The sequence below is a fragment of the Staurois parvus genome, unplaced genomic scaffold (assembly GCF_062004578.1).
Source record: "Staurois parvus isolate SC_StPar_1 unplaced genomic scaffold, SC_StPar_1.0 ptg000153l, whole genome shotgun sequence".
NCBI classification, from domain to species: Eukaryota; Metazoa; Chordata; class Amphibia; order Anura; family Ranidae; genus Staurois; species Staurois parvus.
The window spans coordinates 1,406,726-1,424,867 of NW_028317949.1; the positions used below are offsets into that span (position 1 = coordinate 1,406,726).

The 18,142-nt window shown below is 40.6% G+C and overlaps 1 protein-coding gene across 1 annotated transcript in view; it reads left to right on the forward strand.

Annotated features, from left to right (window-relative positions):
* The window catches only part of LPCAT1 (lysophosphatidylcholine acyltransferase 1), a 200,305-nt gene that overhangs the window by 131,808 nt on the left and 50,355 nt on the right, over positions 1 to 18,142 (forward strand). The window contains exons 3-6 of the mRNA XM_089674823.1: positions 4,437 to 4,651; positions 10,128 to 10,240; positions 13,580 to 13,640; positions 16,849 to 16,907. Of these exons, the coding sequence (XP_089530949.1) occupies positions 4,437 to 4,651; positions 10,128 to 10,240; positions 13,580 to 13,640; positions 16,849 to 16,907 (448 nt within the window). The remainder of the gene's footprint in view (positions 1 to 4,436; positions 4,652 to 10,127; positions 10,241 to 13,579; positions 13,641 to 16,848; positions 16,908 to 18,142) is intronic.

Genomic DNA, 18,142 nt, shown 5'->3' on the forward strand with positions numbered 1-18,142 from the left:
CTTTTCCTGTATTAACTTGTTAGTAGAAAGAAAAGTTGTCATACAAAATGATGCTTTAGAGTTTTTGTTGGTTAATCAATACTGGATCAGAAGTACTTGTCAGTATCGCTTGTGTGAGCTCTAACCAGCCATGGATATACCCTCTTCATTCCAAAGAGTAAAGCCAGCCATAGATGGGGCAGCACAGTGGCTAAATGGTTAGCACTTCCGCCTGGCAGTACTAGTCGTTGGTTCGAATCCCAGCCACGGCACCACCTGCCTGGAGTTTGCATGTTCTCCCTGTGCCAGCGTGGGTTTCCTCCCACACTCCAAAGACATGCTGGTAGGTTCATTGGATCCTGTCTAAATTGGCCCTAGTATATGTATGAATGTAAGTAAGGGACTGATGTGAATGTACAATATATATGTAAAGTGCTGTGTAAATTGACAGCGCTATATATGTACCTGAAATAAATAAAATAAAAATAGATGGTTCAACTCTTGACCTGTTCAGCAGTCTCCAGCAGAGATTTACTCCATTAATGGGCAGACTGTTTGTACCCAAGTCATCCATTGATTGACTTGAATACAACCAGCATGTTGGATTTTTAGGATGCGACTATTGCCAGTGGCTATAGCCGCTAAAAATGATCACTATGTTCTCCCAGCAGGGACAACTCCCTGTGCCCCACTGCCAGGAGAACACAATAGCTCCATGGGATATATTCCCTCACCAACTTTGACTGAGTTGATAGGGGAATCAAGCAGTTTTCTTTGCTATGATGTGTGGTTGCAGTAAAGAAAATCGCATCATCTATGGCTTAAACGGGTTTGACCATGGTGATGCATCACAAGTTATGGACCTTTGATGTTCCTTACAGATGACAATTGACGTAGGCAAATTACTGACATAGTAAATCAACAGGTAGAAATGTAATCTGTGAACCGACAAACTGTGTTTAACCACTTCCCGTCCGGCCGTTGTATATAAACGGCCAGATGGTGGCAGTGCAGGGGCGGGTGACCATTTATAAACGGCCTCCCTGTCCCCTGCTTGAGCGCGCTCCCTGGGAGCACGCAGCACCGTGATCCGGTGCACGCTGTGTCCTCCGGACACTGTGGAACACCGATCGTCGTACGGGACCTCTGTGCAAGGTCCCGATCATGTGATCACTGATTGGCCAATCAGTGATCACATGCAGAGTAGTAAGCAAGATGTCACTTCTGACATCATTGCTTACTATATGTGAAATCTGTGAATGATCACAGATGTCACATGGTACAAGGTTATTCACAACAGCCTTGTACCATGTGACAAGCTGTGACCAATCACAGCTCACACAGTATTTCTCAATGGCTGCAAGAATGCAGCCAGAGAGCAGAAAAAATTATTGCTTTTACAGCCTTTGTGGGTGTAAAAGCAATCAGTGTAAAAGAAAAAATCTTCATCACCCCCCACAAGTAGTACAGTGTCACCATGGTGACACTGTACTGCTAGGGTGACAGTATGTAAAAAAAATAAATATAAAAATGTAAAAAAATGTTTTAAAAAATTATTATAATTTTTGGTTATAAACAGATTTGGTTTTTTTTTTTTTTTACTAAAAAGATAACTGAATAAATTTTGGCCAAGATTTATGATGAAATATTATTTATTTGCAAAATTTTATAAGGAAAACACTTTTTTTCAAATTTTTTTGACTTTTTCATACATATAGCAAAAAAATAAAAATCCCAGTGGTCAATAAATACCACCAAAATAAAGCTTTATCTGTCTCAAAACAATTCTAAAAAATTCATATAGGTACAGTGTTGCATGACCGCGCAATTGTCATACAAAGTGTGATAGTGCTGAAAGCTGAAAATTGGCCTGGACAGGAAGGGGGTAAAAGTGTCCGGACTTGAAGTGGTTAAGCAAAGTCTTAGATCAGGTAGGAGTTAACCTGCATTCACACCAGTGTAGTGTAGAATATAAAATCGCATGCTGTTCTTGTACAGTCATTTTATTATTAACGGTACCCCAAACACATTAAGTAAGATGCGTGTTTTTGTGTTAAAAACCTGTGCAAAGCTCAAAAGGGCTGTGTGCTTCTTTTCTGCATTTTTTTTGCCCATTAAAAGAGAAGGCTGGCCCTGAAGGTTGAAATCCACCAGCTGCCCATGGATGGTAAGCAGGAATCATTGGTTCCTTATCCATGCCTCTCATTTTCTGCTGTATGCTGGGAAACAGATGGAACCAAATGGATTGCAGCTTCTAGAAGCTGCAATTTTTTCTCATTCTAGTTTTTATGAATCATTCCCCATAACTAGCTCTTTTTATCAAGTCAGCTTATGTTTTCAGTTGTCATGTAAACAACATCATTCTTGTAATTGAAGCGGTAACCGCTTTGAAAGATTACTACTGTAGATTGATAAATGTAAACCTTGTTTTTAAAGGAAAAGTTCACCTTTACAATAAAAATATTAAATGTACATACAGTATTTTTGCAGAACAAAAAATGTCCATCAACCTCCATGGCGGTATGATTATTTCAGATTTTTGGTGCTGAAAGCTGTAATTTTTAGGAATAACTCACTGAAATCTGTCCGAACAAGAGTCTATTAAACATCCCGGGTATGATAAAATTTGAAACACGAAATCATAAATTATAATTTAATAAATAATCATAAAAAATAATAACATAATAATAATACATTTAATTCAATAATATAATCAAACCAAAAACACTGAAATTTGAAATAGAGCGCCAAGTTCCCACATTGCTGAGCAAAGTTGCAAAATCGTTTTCAGTGTCTGATGACGAATTTCCCTACAAATCATTATCACTCAATTCTGCAAGTGGTTCTGATTTACTATCGCTGTTCTCTAGCTGGTCTAAACCCGCTTTTGACCTAAAGGGACGCTTTTTGGACGCCATGGACTTTTCTCAGTTTCCAGGCAGAAAGAACAGACAAAATGCAGGCAGGGCACAGGACAAAGCACTCGGGACAAAATGTATGTGAAATGGGTTGAAACAGCAATGTTTTACTATGTAAAATTTTTTTGGAAAAAAATGACTTTTTTTAAAATTTTCAAATTTCCCGACGCCAGCGTTGGCGCTCGTACGTCCCGACATCACAGGGACCGGAACACAGAAGCCGGATGCCGGCATCGGCTGGAGGAGATGGCCGGGGATGCTGCAGGGGACACATCGCAGGAGCGAAGGACAAGGTAAGCTCTGCAGGGAATCCCAATGCAGCGCCGCATGGTAAGCCCGAGTGTAGCTCGGGGTTACCGCTTTTGGTACTGACATTTTACCCCGAACTACACTCGGGAATACCACCAGGGAGGTTAAGTGTGTTTTCCTTAGAGAGCCTGGAAAGCATTGCACCTACGATAAGTAGATCATGGGTGCAATGTGGGCTCCTGCAGACCTGTCCTCCAGTGTTCAACCTGTACCTCTGTATGGACTTTCTGTTTGAAAGCCACAGGACATGTCAGTGGGCTCTGAGAGAGCTGATCAGCGCACTGCAAGACTATTGAAATTACAAGTCTGTCTGCCATGGTGTCAGACAGTGCATGTAGTTTATTTATTCACAGGAATCTTAAAGTATATTTTGTATGTTTTTTTTTTTTTGTTTGTTTCTTTGTATTGACTATTGTAGGTTTTTGTTAATACATACAAATCTGATACTAAATGTTTCCATCTTCTGTTAGAGAGTAAGATTGGTATTTGTAATTGAAGCCACAACTCCCATTTTTTTAAATTAAGCTAGCTGTTCTGGTGCTTTACATCTGTGCCTTTGCGGTAATGTGTATTATTAGGTGTGTTATTCATTGGTGCATTGCTTTGAAGTGCTGTATAGTTTAAAAGCCTCCCCAGTGCACAGTTGTGGTGTCAGAAAACTAAGAACATATCCATTTTGTTTTAAATGGGTAACATGGAAGATGAAAGGATGGCCTTAGTGTAATGCATTTTAAACACGCAAAATACTGGATGGTAAAGTGCTTGCAGTAACACGGTACAAAGATGTGAATGGAGCCTTTACTAGAACACTCTGGATCTATTTCTAATGTTAATCAACGTTATGCTTTTTTGTAATGTGCAATTTCGTTGGGAAATTTATGTATATTGTGTGAAAGTCAAGCAATTGAGTTTATAACACCTTGCTAATTCTTCTACTGACAGCTCATTCAGGCCAGCAGATAACTGTTTGTGACCATTCTGTACATGACCCATTCTGTATGGCCTAGGTAGTATGCAGTCCATTTCATTTGAAATTAAAGCCAGTAAAAGGAAAATAGTTAATTACAGTTTAGGAAAAAAAATACCAGTCCAGTTGTATTACTGGGCGTTTTCTAGATGGCTACAGTTCAGAAATACAGCAGTCAAATCTGTACATGTGTTGTTTGTTTTTAGAAGCTTGGTTCTGGCAATGCAGTCTCATGTTTTATTAATGGTTTTTTTTATTTGCAGGTTATTGGACATCCTCCTAAAAGCAATCATGCGTACAATGTGGTTTGCTGGTGGTTTCCACTGGGTGACTGTAAAGGGAAGACAAGCACTGCCCGCTGAGGCTCCTATCCTGACCTTGGCTCCACATTCTTCGTATTTTGATGCCATTCCAGTAACGATGACAATGGCCTCCATTGTGATGAAAGCAGAAAGCAAAGACATTCCTGTTTGGGGAAGTGAGTGACACATTCAAAGCACAAACTTTAAACAGACTATAACCTTTTAGGACTTTTTGTTTTTTTAAATTAAGGGCTAGTTCACAAAAAACTGATATTTCTAGCATAAAGGCATACATGGTGAATTGAGCTAATTGTGATATTCTTAGAATTTCTCATCTCAGAGTCTCACTTCTACTGCTATAACATGGTATTTCCAGGCAACTTATTGAAAATTATTAAAACTTGTAATGACCATGCCCCATTTATACCCATGCTCTTAACTGAAGCTGTACAAGACACACAAACTTATAGCTCTGTTTAATAATATATAAATAAATGTATTTTTCAATACAAGCAATGTAAGTACTTAAAGTGGTTACATATACCTGGTGAAGTGACTGGCCTCAGGTAATACACAGAGATGAAACCATTCCTTCTACATATGTTATACCTGCTTATCTGCAGTATTTTCTTATATACAGCCATTCAAAGTACTTTATTTATATAGCTTGCCTGAGTTTTCAGAAAGAAGGCAGCAGGGAGCCAAAATTACACTCTGCAGATCTCAGTGAGGGGAGCTGAGAGCAGAGGTAAGCCCCCCCCCTTTACACAGCGTACAGGAACAGAGCTGAGGCTGTCAATCACTGGCTGTGTGCTGGAGCTCCCTCCTCTGTCACTTTTTTTTATTGGTGTCAGGAAAACATGTTAGAAATGCTTCATGCAGATAGTAGAGGAATGAGGCTGGGGGAAGAACAAGACCTGTGAATGTTGCTTCAAGTGTAATGGTGGACAAAAGAAAAAAAAGATGGTTAAGAGTGTTAAAGTGATACTAAAGTCTGTGCTTTTTTTTTTTTTCTTTTAAAATAGCAAATACATCATAACTGCTCTGTGCACTTGTTTTGCATAGAGCAGCCCAGATTCTCCTCTTCTTTGGTACCCCGCTGATGCTCTTGGCCCTCCTTCCTGTTGGGTGCCCTCATAGCAAGCAGCTTGCTATGGGTGCACCCGAGCAGGTGTGCTCTCGAGCCATGGCTCTGCGTGTCCATTCACACACAGAGCCACGGCTCGGCCCCGCGGTCCATTCACACACAGAGCCACGGCTCGGCCCCGCGTGTCCATTCACACACAGAGCCACGGCTCGGCCCCGCGTGTCCATTCACACACAGAGCCACGGCTCGGCCCCGCGTGTCCATTCACACACAGAGCCACGGCTCGGCCCCGCGTGTCCATTCACACACAGAGCCACGGCTCGGCCCCGCGTGTCCATTCACACACAGAGCCACGGCTCGGCCCCGCGTGTCCATTCACACACAGAGCCACGGCTCGGCCCCGTCCCCTACCTCTCAGCCAATCAGGATTGAGAGTCACCGGAGAACCAAGGCTCTCCTGAACATCGCTGGATGCAGAGGGGGCTCAGGTAAGTGTTAAAGGGGGCTGAGGGCGGTGGGGCTGCTACACACAAAGTTTTTTTTACCTTCATACATACAATGCATGCAGGCAAAAAAAAACCTTGAGCCTTTAGAACCATTTTAACGATATTACTAGCAATGCTAAAGAATTGTCATTGCAAGCAGTATGTGAATATTATGCGTGTGAATGGTACGGCATCAGGGGAGGAGTGTGAAGGCCATGACAATGGGCAGCGTGTGTAGGGGTAGGAGTTTGGTATTAGAGCAGACAGTAAGTGCAGTGAACAGAGCCATGCTGAGTGTATAGGAGTTGGCAGATTGTGCAAAGGAGGAGTGTGGAGAGTAGGATAGCAGACAATGTGTACAGGGGAGTCCTGCAGAGGGTTTGAAAATGGGCATTGTGCAGAAAAGAGTGCTGGAAAGTTGTGCAGTGTGGGTATGATGCCGGGGCAGTTTGGGAGGTTTGCTTAGGGTATCACTGCAGGCATCTCTTAAGTCTACTACTGTTCTTTACTACCCAGTCAACAGGCAGGGGGTGCTGCGTAACAAAGTGGTATCGTGTCTGGCTGTGTGACAGGCTTTGTAGATCTTAAGACTGGACGGATAGAAATACAAATCCTTTGGTGGGTAAAACCGCTTCATTTACATATATTTTTCATCTGTGTACTGTTTGCCTGGCCTTCAGCCTTTGGTGGTATTTTGATTGAAGCTGCCAGCGTTGTGATTTCTCCATGCTCCTAAGTTGTCCACTTCTTTCTACAATATAGGTACTTTACTATTGTATGTAGACAACATTGGTTCATGCTGAGCTTTGTGATCATATTGTTTCTCTAACAAAGTTTTAGATCTCAATGCAGAAAATTGGATGCTTTTCAAAGAAACTCGTTTGCAGTTATTCAGTAGTCTTTTCAGGATGTAGGGTACGGAAATGTATAGTTTCTGGGGAAGTTAATAGACTGAAACTGTTTATTTGGTTATAGTGAAATTTACAGATCTACATACAACTTTGGGCTGCTAAAAATAAAAAAAAAATATTACGAGCAGAGCCCAGGGAAAGCTTCAGTGTGCAGGGAAATGTCTTGAGAACCAGGGAAAAAGTCTGTGCTTAGATCCAGACTATATGTTTACTGTAAATACAAACAGCTATATGGTAATAAGATGGATATGTCTAGCAGGTTATTGCAGTATGTATTGCTTTCTTTTAGTATATTCTCAATGAGCGAGCATTTGAATTGTTTGCTTTAATTTCTCACTTCCTTAAAAGCGTTATTAAACCCCAAAATAGAAATGTATTATTGCAGATTACCAGATGTGGTAGTTGTATCAGTTTTCTTTTTTTTCTATATATTTTCATTTCCAGGTGAAAATGAAGGAAAAATATCTTAAAAAAGGAAACAAATGTAGCCACATCTAGAGACTGGAAGGCTGCAATATGTTTTTGGGCTTAATATTCCTTTTAAGGGCTTTTTTTTTTTACACTATTGTAAGATGTCTGCAATAACACCTGCACATTTGTAATACGTTTCAGTCTATTGTTTGATGATTGGTTTTTATTTTTTATTCTGTTGACTTATAAATGAGAAAAATGTAAAAAATAAGTAGGTTAATAGAAAGTATTGTCTCCTGAACATGGAGTGCATTTTATTAGTATTGTAGAAATGTATGGAAAAACTCCAGAAACACACCAATGTGAACAGCTCCTTACAATTTTGTGGTGAAGAGGTGTTAATAGGTGTAGAAAATGTCATAGAACCTTCACCTTCAAATGTAAATCAGAAATAAATGTTCCATATTTCTGTCCTGGCAGACTCTTTAATATCTTTCAAGTTTCTGCAGATATTTCAAGACCACATTTTATTGTATGTTTTCATGTGTGCTCAGTGGAAACTAGGTTTTGACTTGCTTTTCACTTTTTTTAACCTGTGGTTAATGATCAGGTTTTATATGTTGATTTGTAGGTTCTCCCTCCAGTGACAGCCTGTATGTAACTTTGCATGATTCCCAAGTGCTTTTTCTGTGAGAAAATCAACCAGATTTTTAACCTAGAGCCCTGGTACCCAGCCTGAGGGCTGCATGCAGCCATTTTTCACTTACTGTGCGTCCCTTGCAGACAGTAGTCTGTTTTTAATGGTTCTTTTGCACCAGATGCAGTTGAATGCATTTTTAGATGCAGTATGAATGCATATACAAGAAAAATGAATGTATTTCAATAAGCCTTTGTGGTGCTTTTGTGTGCGTACAGCATGCTGCTTTCTTTTTTATTACACTGCAAAAGGCATGTAATAGAAACAATGTTAAAAAATCATAATACCTAAAAGCACACCAGATGTCTGCAAATGCATTACAAATGCATGTAAACACTCATGCAGAACTGCACACAAAATGCAGGGATTGTGGTGTAAGGCAATGAAGGAAAATATTGTCTTCGACTGGCTTCTAGTAGTTAATAATTCGTTTTTTTTTTATTTCACTTTGTACATTTCTGTGCTATACATCTCTTTTCACTCTGTAAGTCTTTTGTTTTTTCATGAAAGAAATTTTAAATATGACACAAGTAATATTTAAGTGGGCTCTATCAAGCACAGATATGGAAGCCTTGATTTGGGAAGGGGCTGTAGTAGTGGTTATCTCCAGTAGTCTCATGTAATGTGTCTCCAAGCTATAACCATCTCCTGAAGCTTGCCCACAGTCTCCAAAAACTCCTTTAGCATGTTTGCAATCTCTGACCATCCCCTTTTGCAAGTGTATTGTCCCTGGCCACCTGCGGCTGCAAGTCTGTACTCTCTGACCATCTTGACCATCTCCTGCTGCATGTTTGTAGACCCTGACCATCTCCTGCTGCATGTCTGTAGACTCTGACCATCTCCTGCTGCATGTCTGTAGACCCTGACCATCTCCTGCTGCATGTCTGTAGACCCTGACCATCTCCTGCTGCATGTCTGTAGACCCTGACCATCTCCTGCTGCATGTCTGTTGTCCCTGGCCATCTCCTGCTGCATGTCTGTTGTCCCTGGCCATCTCCTGCTGCATGTCTGTTGTCCCTGGCCATCTCCTGCTGCATGTCTGTTGTCCCTGGCCATCTCCTGCTGCATGTCTGTTGTCCCTGGCCATCTCCTGCTGCATGTCTGTTGTCCCTGGCCATCTCCTGCTGCATGTCTGTTGTCCCTGGCCATCTCCTGCTGCATGTCTGTTGTCCCTGGCCATCTCCTGCTGCATGTCTCTTGTCCCTTGCCATCTCCTGCTGTAAGTCTATAGTTTTTGACCTTCTCCTGCAGTTTCTGGTGGCTTTCTGTAGCGTTGCCATCACTGAATATTATGTGCAGCCCTTTGGTGCCAAGTAGGCTGACCACCACTAACCTAAACAGTATAATGTTTTCCTTTAAAGATTACCCTGATTTTGAAGGAATGATAAAGCACAATCACTCTCTTAGCCTGGGTTCACACTGATGCGGTGAGGAATTTGTAGCATTTTCTGTGCAAATTCCGCACTGCATCAGAATCGCAGCCCGTTCATGTGAACCGCTGCAGGTGTGTATGTTAAGTTAACACCCCAAACAACGCTGTGCGAAGTGCAGAATCGGATGGCATAGGTGTGAATACCCTTGCAATCCAATTCTGGTATGGACCAAAAAAAGGGTCCTGCACCTTTCTGGTTCAGGTGCGGTGCGATCAGAGCCATACAAAATGTATGGCTTCAATTGCACCGCACACATATCGCATGTAATTTGCACAGGAATGCGGTGCGGTTCCCGTGCGAATCACATGTGATCTACCGCACCACATATATGTGAACCCAGGCTAAAGGCTATACTACCTAACAAAAGGCCCAATATATACATGTAATAAAATATGATTGCCATGTGCACACAGGTAAAACGAAAGATAAACACAAGTTTTGTGACACTATTACATGTTGATTACATAGTTCACATTCAGATAGTTAACTTTCATTATTCTGCATCAAAATGTTTAAAGCTGCTTTCATTTGCCTCCTTTCCATACAGTTTGCTAATGTAGTTCTTTTGGTGTTGACTGAATTTGATAGCTACCTTTTAAATGCAATTGTATTTTTTCTTTTTTCACAGCTCTGATCAACTATATTAGGCCAGTGTTTGTTTCTCGCTCAGATCAGGATTCACGGAAGAAGACAGTAGAGGAAATTCGAAGACGGGCCCACTCTAATGGTATATGGCCACAGGTGTGTGAAATGCTTAGCTTTTGCCTTCATTATTACAGAAAGTAAATCTTTACATAATTCATTGTACCTGCATTCTTCCTAAAGTCGTTATAAGGCGTTTCTCAAATAACCCATTTAAACTGTATTTTCCACAATTAAAATAGTAGATTTGCAAATTCTTTAGGGTAATCCGTAAACTGCCATAAAGAAACAAAGAAAACTTCTAGAACAGTGACAACTTCCTAAGAAAAACATTAAAAAAACCTATTGATACATTTTTCAATTATATCTTTGCATTTCTGTATGCAAGATTATGTTGCTTCCATTTTTTGTTAATACTCCTGGCAGATTGCTAACATTACTGGGCAGTCTCACAGTATCACTGCCTCATTAGGATACAATGCAGGTGGCCAGCTTCGAAATTGTTAACCCCTTGTTAGGACAGTGTTCAAAACAAATTTAAAGCTCTCAGATTTCCCAGCGGATTGGAGCCGAGTGGGACGTATGTCACAGCTGTGCCCATCCGATTTATGCAGAGCAGACACAAATAGGCCATGCTGAGCTCTATGGGCAGCCAGGTGTGAACAAACTCTGCTTCCTGTTTTATGAGGCTACCTCCAATCCGCTCCTGAAATTTTTTTTTTTAATCTTTTGGGGAACCGATTGGACCAGGGGGAAGGCAGGTGTAGGCTAGGTTCACATCTGTGTGGGTGGTGTCGCTGCGGATCCGCACAAAAGTCCATGCAGCCGCACCACCCGCACAGAGGACTGCGGACCGGCGGGTGGGTGCCATTAGTTCTAATGGCACGCCGCCTGCACTGGAAAACGTAACCGTACTGGGAACCGAGGTTCCCATGCGGGCTACGTTTTCCAAAGAAGTGCAGGGAATTCTTCCCTGCATGTCAAGGGGTGCGGGAGTCCATTCAAATGAATGGCCTCTCATGCCCATGAAAAACGCAGCCCCCACGGTCGCATATATGTTAACCAGGGCTAAGGCTAGGTTCACATCTGTGTGGGTGGTGCCGCTGCGGATCCACACAAAAATCCGTGCAGCCGCACCACCTGCACAGAAGAATGCGGACCCGCGGGCGGGTGCCATTAGTTCTAATGGCACACCACCCGCAATGGAAAACGCAACTGTACTGGGAACCGAGGTTCCTGTGCAGGCTGCATTTTCAGAAGAAGTGCAGGGACTTCTCTGCGTGTCACGGTGCACGGGAGTCCATTCAAATGAATGGGCTCTCGTGTCCGCTCAAAATGCGTGCCGCATATATGTGAACCAAGGCTAAATAGACACAAGTCGATTTACACACACCTGTCCATTGGGCTGCATGGACCTTCTGATCAGTGAACTGACAGGTGGATCTGATTGGAACAGCCATGTGAAAGGACCTTATGCAGGCCATAGACGGGTCGTTTGTCGGGCGAATTTTCGTTCGCACAAAAATCAGCCAATAATCACGCCGTTAGTGGGGCCAGCCCGTCGGCCGTTTTTTGCGGATCTCCTCATTTATTTTTATCGGTCATGTTGGAAAATCCATGAAAAACGGCCATTTTTCGTGGACATGGGTGGCAGCATCAGCAACGGGGCCGGCCATTTTTTTGTTTATCGACTGAAAATTCAACCGATAAACGGCCCGTCTACGGCCTGCCTAAAGAAGATGGATTCAGTTACTTCACTATCCAGAAGGATGCATCACGATAAAATGTTTAAATTAAAAGATGCATTTAATTAAAAGATAACATCACTGGTAATGTGACATAATTGTGAGTGTGGCTTAAAAGACATTTATGTGACACATGAATATAGAGTAAAGCTTTATCCACAAAAGGGAAGACAAACAAAAACCTGAATTTGTGCATGTAGATAGTGGAGTATTGACAATCCTATCCAGTTATTACTTCTCTGTACTTAATACTGTTAAGGAAATAAATTGATCTGTTTTGTAGATTCTAGTATATGTAGTGATAAAAATGTGTTACCACTTTCACTAAATCACTGCAAAAGTATAAACGGTATTCTAAGAAATGCATTGTCTTTTTTCCCTCTGATGCACCTGGCGAGAGAGAGAGAGGGAGAGAGATTTTATTTACTAAAACTGGAGAGTTAAAAATCTGGTGGCGCTCTGCATAGACAACAATCTGCTTCCAGGTTTTATTGTCAAAGCTTAACTGAATAAGCTGAAGGTAGAAGCCGATTGGCTACTGTGCACAGCTGCACCAGATTCTGAGTGTTCACATTTTAGTAAATCCACCCGTGTTTCAAAGTATTTTGTTCTATAGGGCATGCTGAATACTGGTTACTTGTGCAGCACTATTAAGTGGGAATCAAAAGAAATGTTATTTTACTATAGTCGGTTTAACAAAATCTTTTGCATTGGTTGTAGATTAGGAAAGACTTTTTATCCTCTGGATGACAAAAAGGAAGGATGTAAGGTTAAAGCTGATCTCTAGGCAAACATAAACTCTGTTAAATCCAGCTTTATTTTGCATATTGCTGTTTTTGAACACATCAACAGAAGCACATGGGGGTTTATTTACTAAAGGCAAATACACAGCACAGTTTGCAAGTGCACATGCTCTAGAGCTTAGTAAATATGGGGAAACACTGTTGACTTCCATCATCCAATCGCATGCAAGCAAAAATGCTGTTTTTTTTATTTTACTTGCATGTGATTGCAAATACCCAAAGTCAAACTTCATCTCATTTAGTAAGCTCTGGAGCAACTGCACTTGCAAAATACACAGTCTATTTGCCATTAGTAAATTAAGCCCCACAGAGACCTCTCGAGTCTGCTGCCATGCTATCATTGTTTGTGTTCCATCAGTGGTTTCTGGATCACTTGACTGGCTGCACAGAATTGCAGTTCACATGTATGTATTCAACTGTATATATAAACAGTTTTCCTGGAGTTCATCTAAGCTTACATATGTAAAATATGACTTGAAATTTAGGGCCAGTTCTCACCAAGAATCGCACAGGAACACGCTGTGCGTTCCTGTTTGATTCACATACAATGTGGGTGCAGTGCGATTTCAGCCCATTCATTTGAATGCACTATGCTTGAGACCTGCGTTTGTGGTGTTAGCATTGCACTGACACCTGCTGCAGCTCGCAAGAGCAGTGCATTTTGCACGAGGTACGGGAAACGCACATGGAACACGGTATGCCACACTGTTCAGGTGTGAACTGGCCCTAAGTGTGTTTGGAACAAACGTCTGTCTATTTGTATATGTAGTGTATATCCTTTGCTTTCTAGGTAACATTGTATTCAAAATGCATAGTAGCTCATGTTCTCTGTTCTTCCCTGCTATTGCTAGTTTTCGGCAGATAATTAACTTTTTTTCCCTTGTTTACAGGTAATGATCTTCCCAGAAGGAACCTGCACCAATAGATCATGTCTCATTACCTTCAAACCTGGTAGGAAATTAATATTTTGTGTCGGAATGTATGCCATAATTTATGCCTCTTCTCTAGGCAGGTATTCTGTCAGTACTGAAATCACAAAAGCATCATTCAGTCTATGCCAGCTCTTACAGCTGTTTGTATTGCACACTTGTTTATTCTGGTTTATCAATTTTTCTCCTGTTAAGTGCAGCTGATATTTGTACAGTATTACATTAATGTTTACCCTGTGTCCAGAATGAGTCCTTCTTTATGAACTCTATGGACTCTAATTTGCACACATGAACTCACATTTGTATGGGTGAGGTTTCATCACCATTTGTGTTTAGCTTTCCTAGAGTATTAGGTAGCAATATTGAGAGCATTAAAACTCATGCAGAGGTATTCAAAGTACTCTCAGTGAAAGTGGTTAGTGACGGTTTATAATTACTGCTAGCAAAAAATATATAAAGTTATGTATTTGTTTTACTTTTCATTGATTAAAGCAAACATTCCACTTTGCTCACATCCATCCATCTACCTCCAAATACATATAGCTTAAACCTTCTTTAAAAAAATAAAGCTTTGTGGAACAAATAGTCCTCCTGGCTTCTGAGGCTTTCAGGAGGTGTGGGTGACAGTACTTTGGATGCTCAAAATTTCAAAAATGTCAGGCTGTACCCTCAGCTTTAGTTATAGCCAGGGGCGGACTGACCATTTGGAAACTCGGGCACTGCCTAAGGGCCTGGGGTCAGTAGGGGGCCCCATGAGATGCCCCTGGTACCTTTTTCATAGGCTTTTTTCAGTTTGGGCAAGGACACAGGGGCCCCATGATCCCCTATTGCCCGGGGGCCCCATGAGTTGTCAGTCCGCCCCTGGTTATAGCCTTTTTTTCCTGTTTCAGAAGCTACAAATAGTTGCCACCAGAGACATTTTTCTGCTTTGCTTTCTCAATCTGTTCCATATTCCTATAGATTTGCTTTTGGCAGAATGATTTGTGCCTAGTAGTTTGGTTAGTTTTGTGGACAAAGAATAACTTCATGCCCAAAGCTCATTACATGGCCAACTATAATATTTCAATAAATATATGTTTGTATTTTCTTAGCAGTTTATTTTGTACTGTTTTTCCCTGTGACAGAGGGATACAGCTCTCATTGAATAGAGAATTTAAACAGAGAGTTAAAACCTCCTTTTTAATTTTTCTTTTTTTTTTCCTTTCGGTTGATAGGGTGAATTCCCTTCACACCCAGTCTTAGAGATTTGCTACCACTTCCTGTTGTATCTCCAAGTATGGGAATTCCCATATCGTAGACCGTTATCACCAGAATATTTCAGTTTCCACTGGAAGATTTTCCTCACCTCTTGCTTTCATGACAGTTTTTTGAATCTTAGGATTTCCTCTTACTTTCTGTTTTGGTGACAGTGATCACCGAGAAAGATAAAGGATAATTTTTCTTTTGTATAAGGCCCCTTTCACTTGGGCAGACCGATCGGGTCATGTGTCCATTTACACCCGCCTGCATTTGATCCGGTCCACTAAAAGCAGAAGGGGGATTCATTCCCCATCTGTCTAGCGGATTGAATGATAGTCAGATGTAAACAGACAGCTGGTTTGTTTACATTTGACCGGCCATAGAGAACAGCGGACTGTGTCTTTGCCCGCTTTGCATGAGTGGAGTGGACACGGACCTGTCTGCCTGCTCAGCGGGGAGCAGCGGACAGATCCCCGCTGAGCAGGTGGATCCGCTGGCGGAGTCTGCCCCGTGTGAAAGGGGCCTTACAGACCACAATAAAGATTTGGCAGAGGGTGCAACACTTCCCTACTCTGGGACTAAAAAAAGATTTGCTTTTACATCCACTTTAAATGGCATAGCACAGGTTAAACTGTGTCATATATTTATATAGTGTTCTGCTAATTGTTCTTGCATTTTACACATTCACAAACATCATAGAAATTATGCAAATATAAAGAATAATGAACAATTGGAGAACCTGAATATTTGCTATAGTTGTGTTTTCTACCATAAAATTATACTTTAAAATGATACTTATTTCTGTCTTGCGGTTTGTAATATAGTTCCTCCTGTTATGATATAGAAAGGCTTATCCAATCCAAAGTGAGATGCCACAGTGCATATAGTAATTGTATCAATTGTATCCTTAGAGTAGGAAATGCTGAGTAGATAAGCTGAGCTTCACCGTACATGAGTCCTGAGTCATGATAAATGTAATCCTCTTTCTAAAATCAAATATCTTGGCTTGAAGGTGATACCGCATGGTACTTGCCATGACCCATATTTGTTAATGTGTTTTATAGAATGTTTAAGTCCATTTAGATTCTGGCTTATTTATTAAGACATTATAAAATGCAGTGATCCATAACCATAAAATTCATACAGTTACAAGATTAATTTTAGATGTTTGTTGAAAATGTGATGTAAATTGAACATTTTGGCATTATGTCTCACTGTATACTTTTTTCTTCTTCTTGCAAAAAAAAAAGAAAGAAATGACAGTCTCATTTGAGGTGAACATGACTGCCATTCATTTATTTGATCTTTTTCTGAGTTTGAGTGGTATATGAACATTTGAGTTAACAACACAGACACTTTATTTCGGGTGATATAAATGTATTTTTATTGAGGATATTATTATTGTACATCAATATTTATTTTGAGTGTGCAGATAGATTGTTTCACTTTGTTTTTTTTTTTCATTTTTTGTTATATTTGCTTGTGTTAGAGTTCAATAGCGCAGAGGTTTATATTTTGATGCACTGGTGAGTTTCTATTGATTGTTTGGAATAGATCGATCACTTTTGTTGCGCTACATGTTTTTGATATAGAAAAAAATAAAATAAAGCCCTAAAAAAAAATTACAAAAAATCAACACTCTGACCTTGTCAGACTAAATTCAAAATGACATCAGTGTTCCTTTAAATGCTTGACAAACTTCTAATTAAATGCATGATGAGTTCTGCCAGTATAGTCAACAACAAACCATTCCCATCCATGCTTTATTGTGTGATCTATAAAAAAAAAAGTGTTCCGCAATAGATGGGTTGAAGAATGCAGTATATATTCATTTTAATGAAATTGTACATAAAGGGAAAACACATTAGAACCTTATTGCAGTATATGGAAAATACATTTATTGCAAGTATTTGAGTTGGACCCTTAACCTCACAATGTGTATCTTATTATATAATATCATTGATAATATAATTAGCTTTCTGTTTTCCTAGGTGCGTTCATTCCTGCTGTGCCAGTCCAGCCAGTGGTTTTAAGGTACCCAAATAAAATGGTAAGTACAACAGCCTTGGCTACAGATAAATAAATCTTTCTTGTCAACTCCTTTATAAGGTTCTGCTATTGCATTTTCTTACTGTTGTCAGAATGCTCAAGGAAGCAACAAATGGCAAGGCCTGTAAATATCGGGAGGTCAGACGTGCAGGGCATGGCCTAAGCAATCTTGTTTTTATTTCTTTATTTTTTGGTGCTATTTTTTTGTCTTGCAAACATCAGCCCAGCATACTTGTCATAGACATCTTGTGTATGAAAGATAGAGACTAGTGCTGCTAAATATAACTTTTAAATCTAATCAACAGAAATCATAAGCAGTTATAATCTGGTCACCTAAACATTTCAGCCTAATTATCCCAACAAGCCATTTATTATATGCTGTGATGGCATACATAAGGGATGCATCATTTTTGTAAATTCATACGGATTACACTGAGATTGTCTCTTGGCTGTAGAGATGAAAGCAACGTATGGGCTGAGCAGAAGTCTCTGTAACCTGCATGGGGCTGTAAATATTGATTAAATCTTATGTGCACCATCTGGGAAGGTGGGCCAGGTTTAAATCACTTCGGTCCCTGAGTCTTTATTTGTGACAGAAAATAAATAAAGATAAGTCATTTGGCTTTTGGGAATTTAAGAAATCCCTTGACTGTAATGTATCTTGTTTACAAAACCAATAGCTGCGAAGAGCAAGCAAGGACCTTTCCCTGGAGCTGAGTGCAGAACTGTCACATTAACTGGCACATGAGAACTTAACTCCTTCCATTCTGGGTAATGTTTATACTATACACAGCACAGGTGACCTGACCGAAATCTATGCTAAGTTTGTGCTTCTAGAAGAGAATTTAACCTTGGCATCCCATGTTTGTACTCTATAGAGCATTGTTTCTCAACCTTTTTCTAGTCGGGGTGCCCTTGAAAAGTATTTTCAGTTCCGAGGCACCCCTTTCCAAGGCTTGGTTCACATTACTATGTGTCACTGAACGCACGTGAAATTGCGCTCATTCCTGACACACAGACAAATGCTCTGCTCTTTAGGAGTACCCCATACATTGGCAAACGCAGGGTGTTTTTGGTGTGGTGCAATTTTAAAACTATGGTCAGGGACGACTTTCCGTGCATTTCTGCAGATAAGGCAGCCCATAGAAATGAATGGGCTGCCCTACACACAGCCACACAGATGTGAACCAAGGGCCTGTTTACCTGTGAGGTTGGAGGGCGGTAAAACCACGCAAC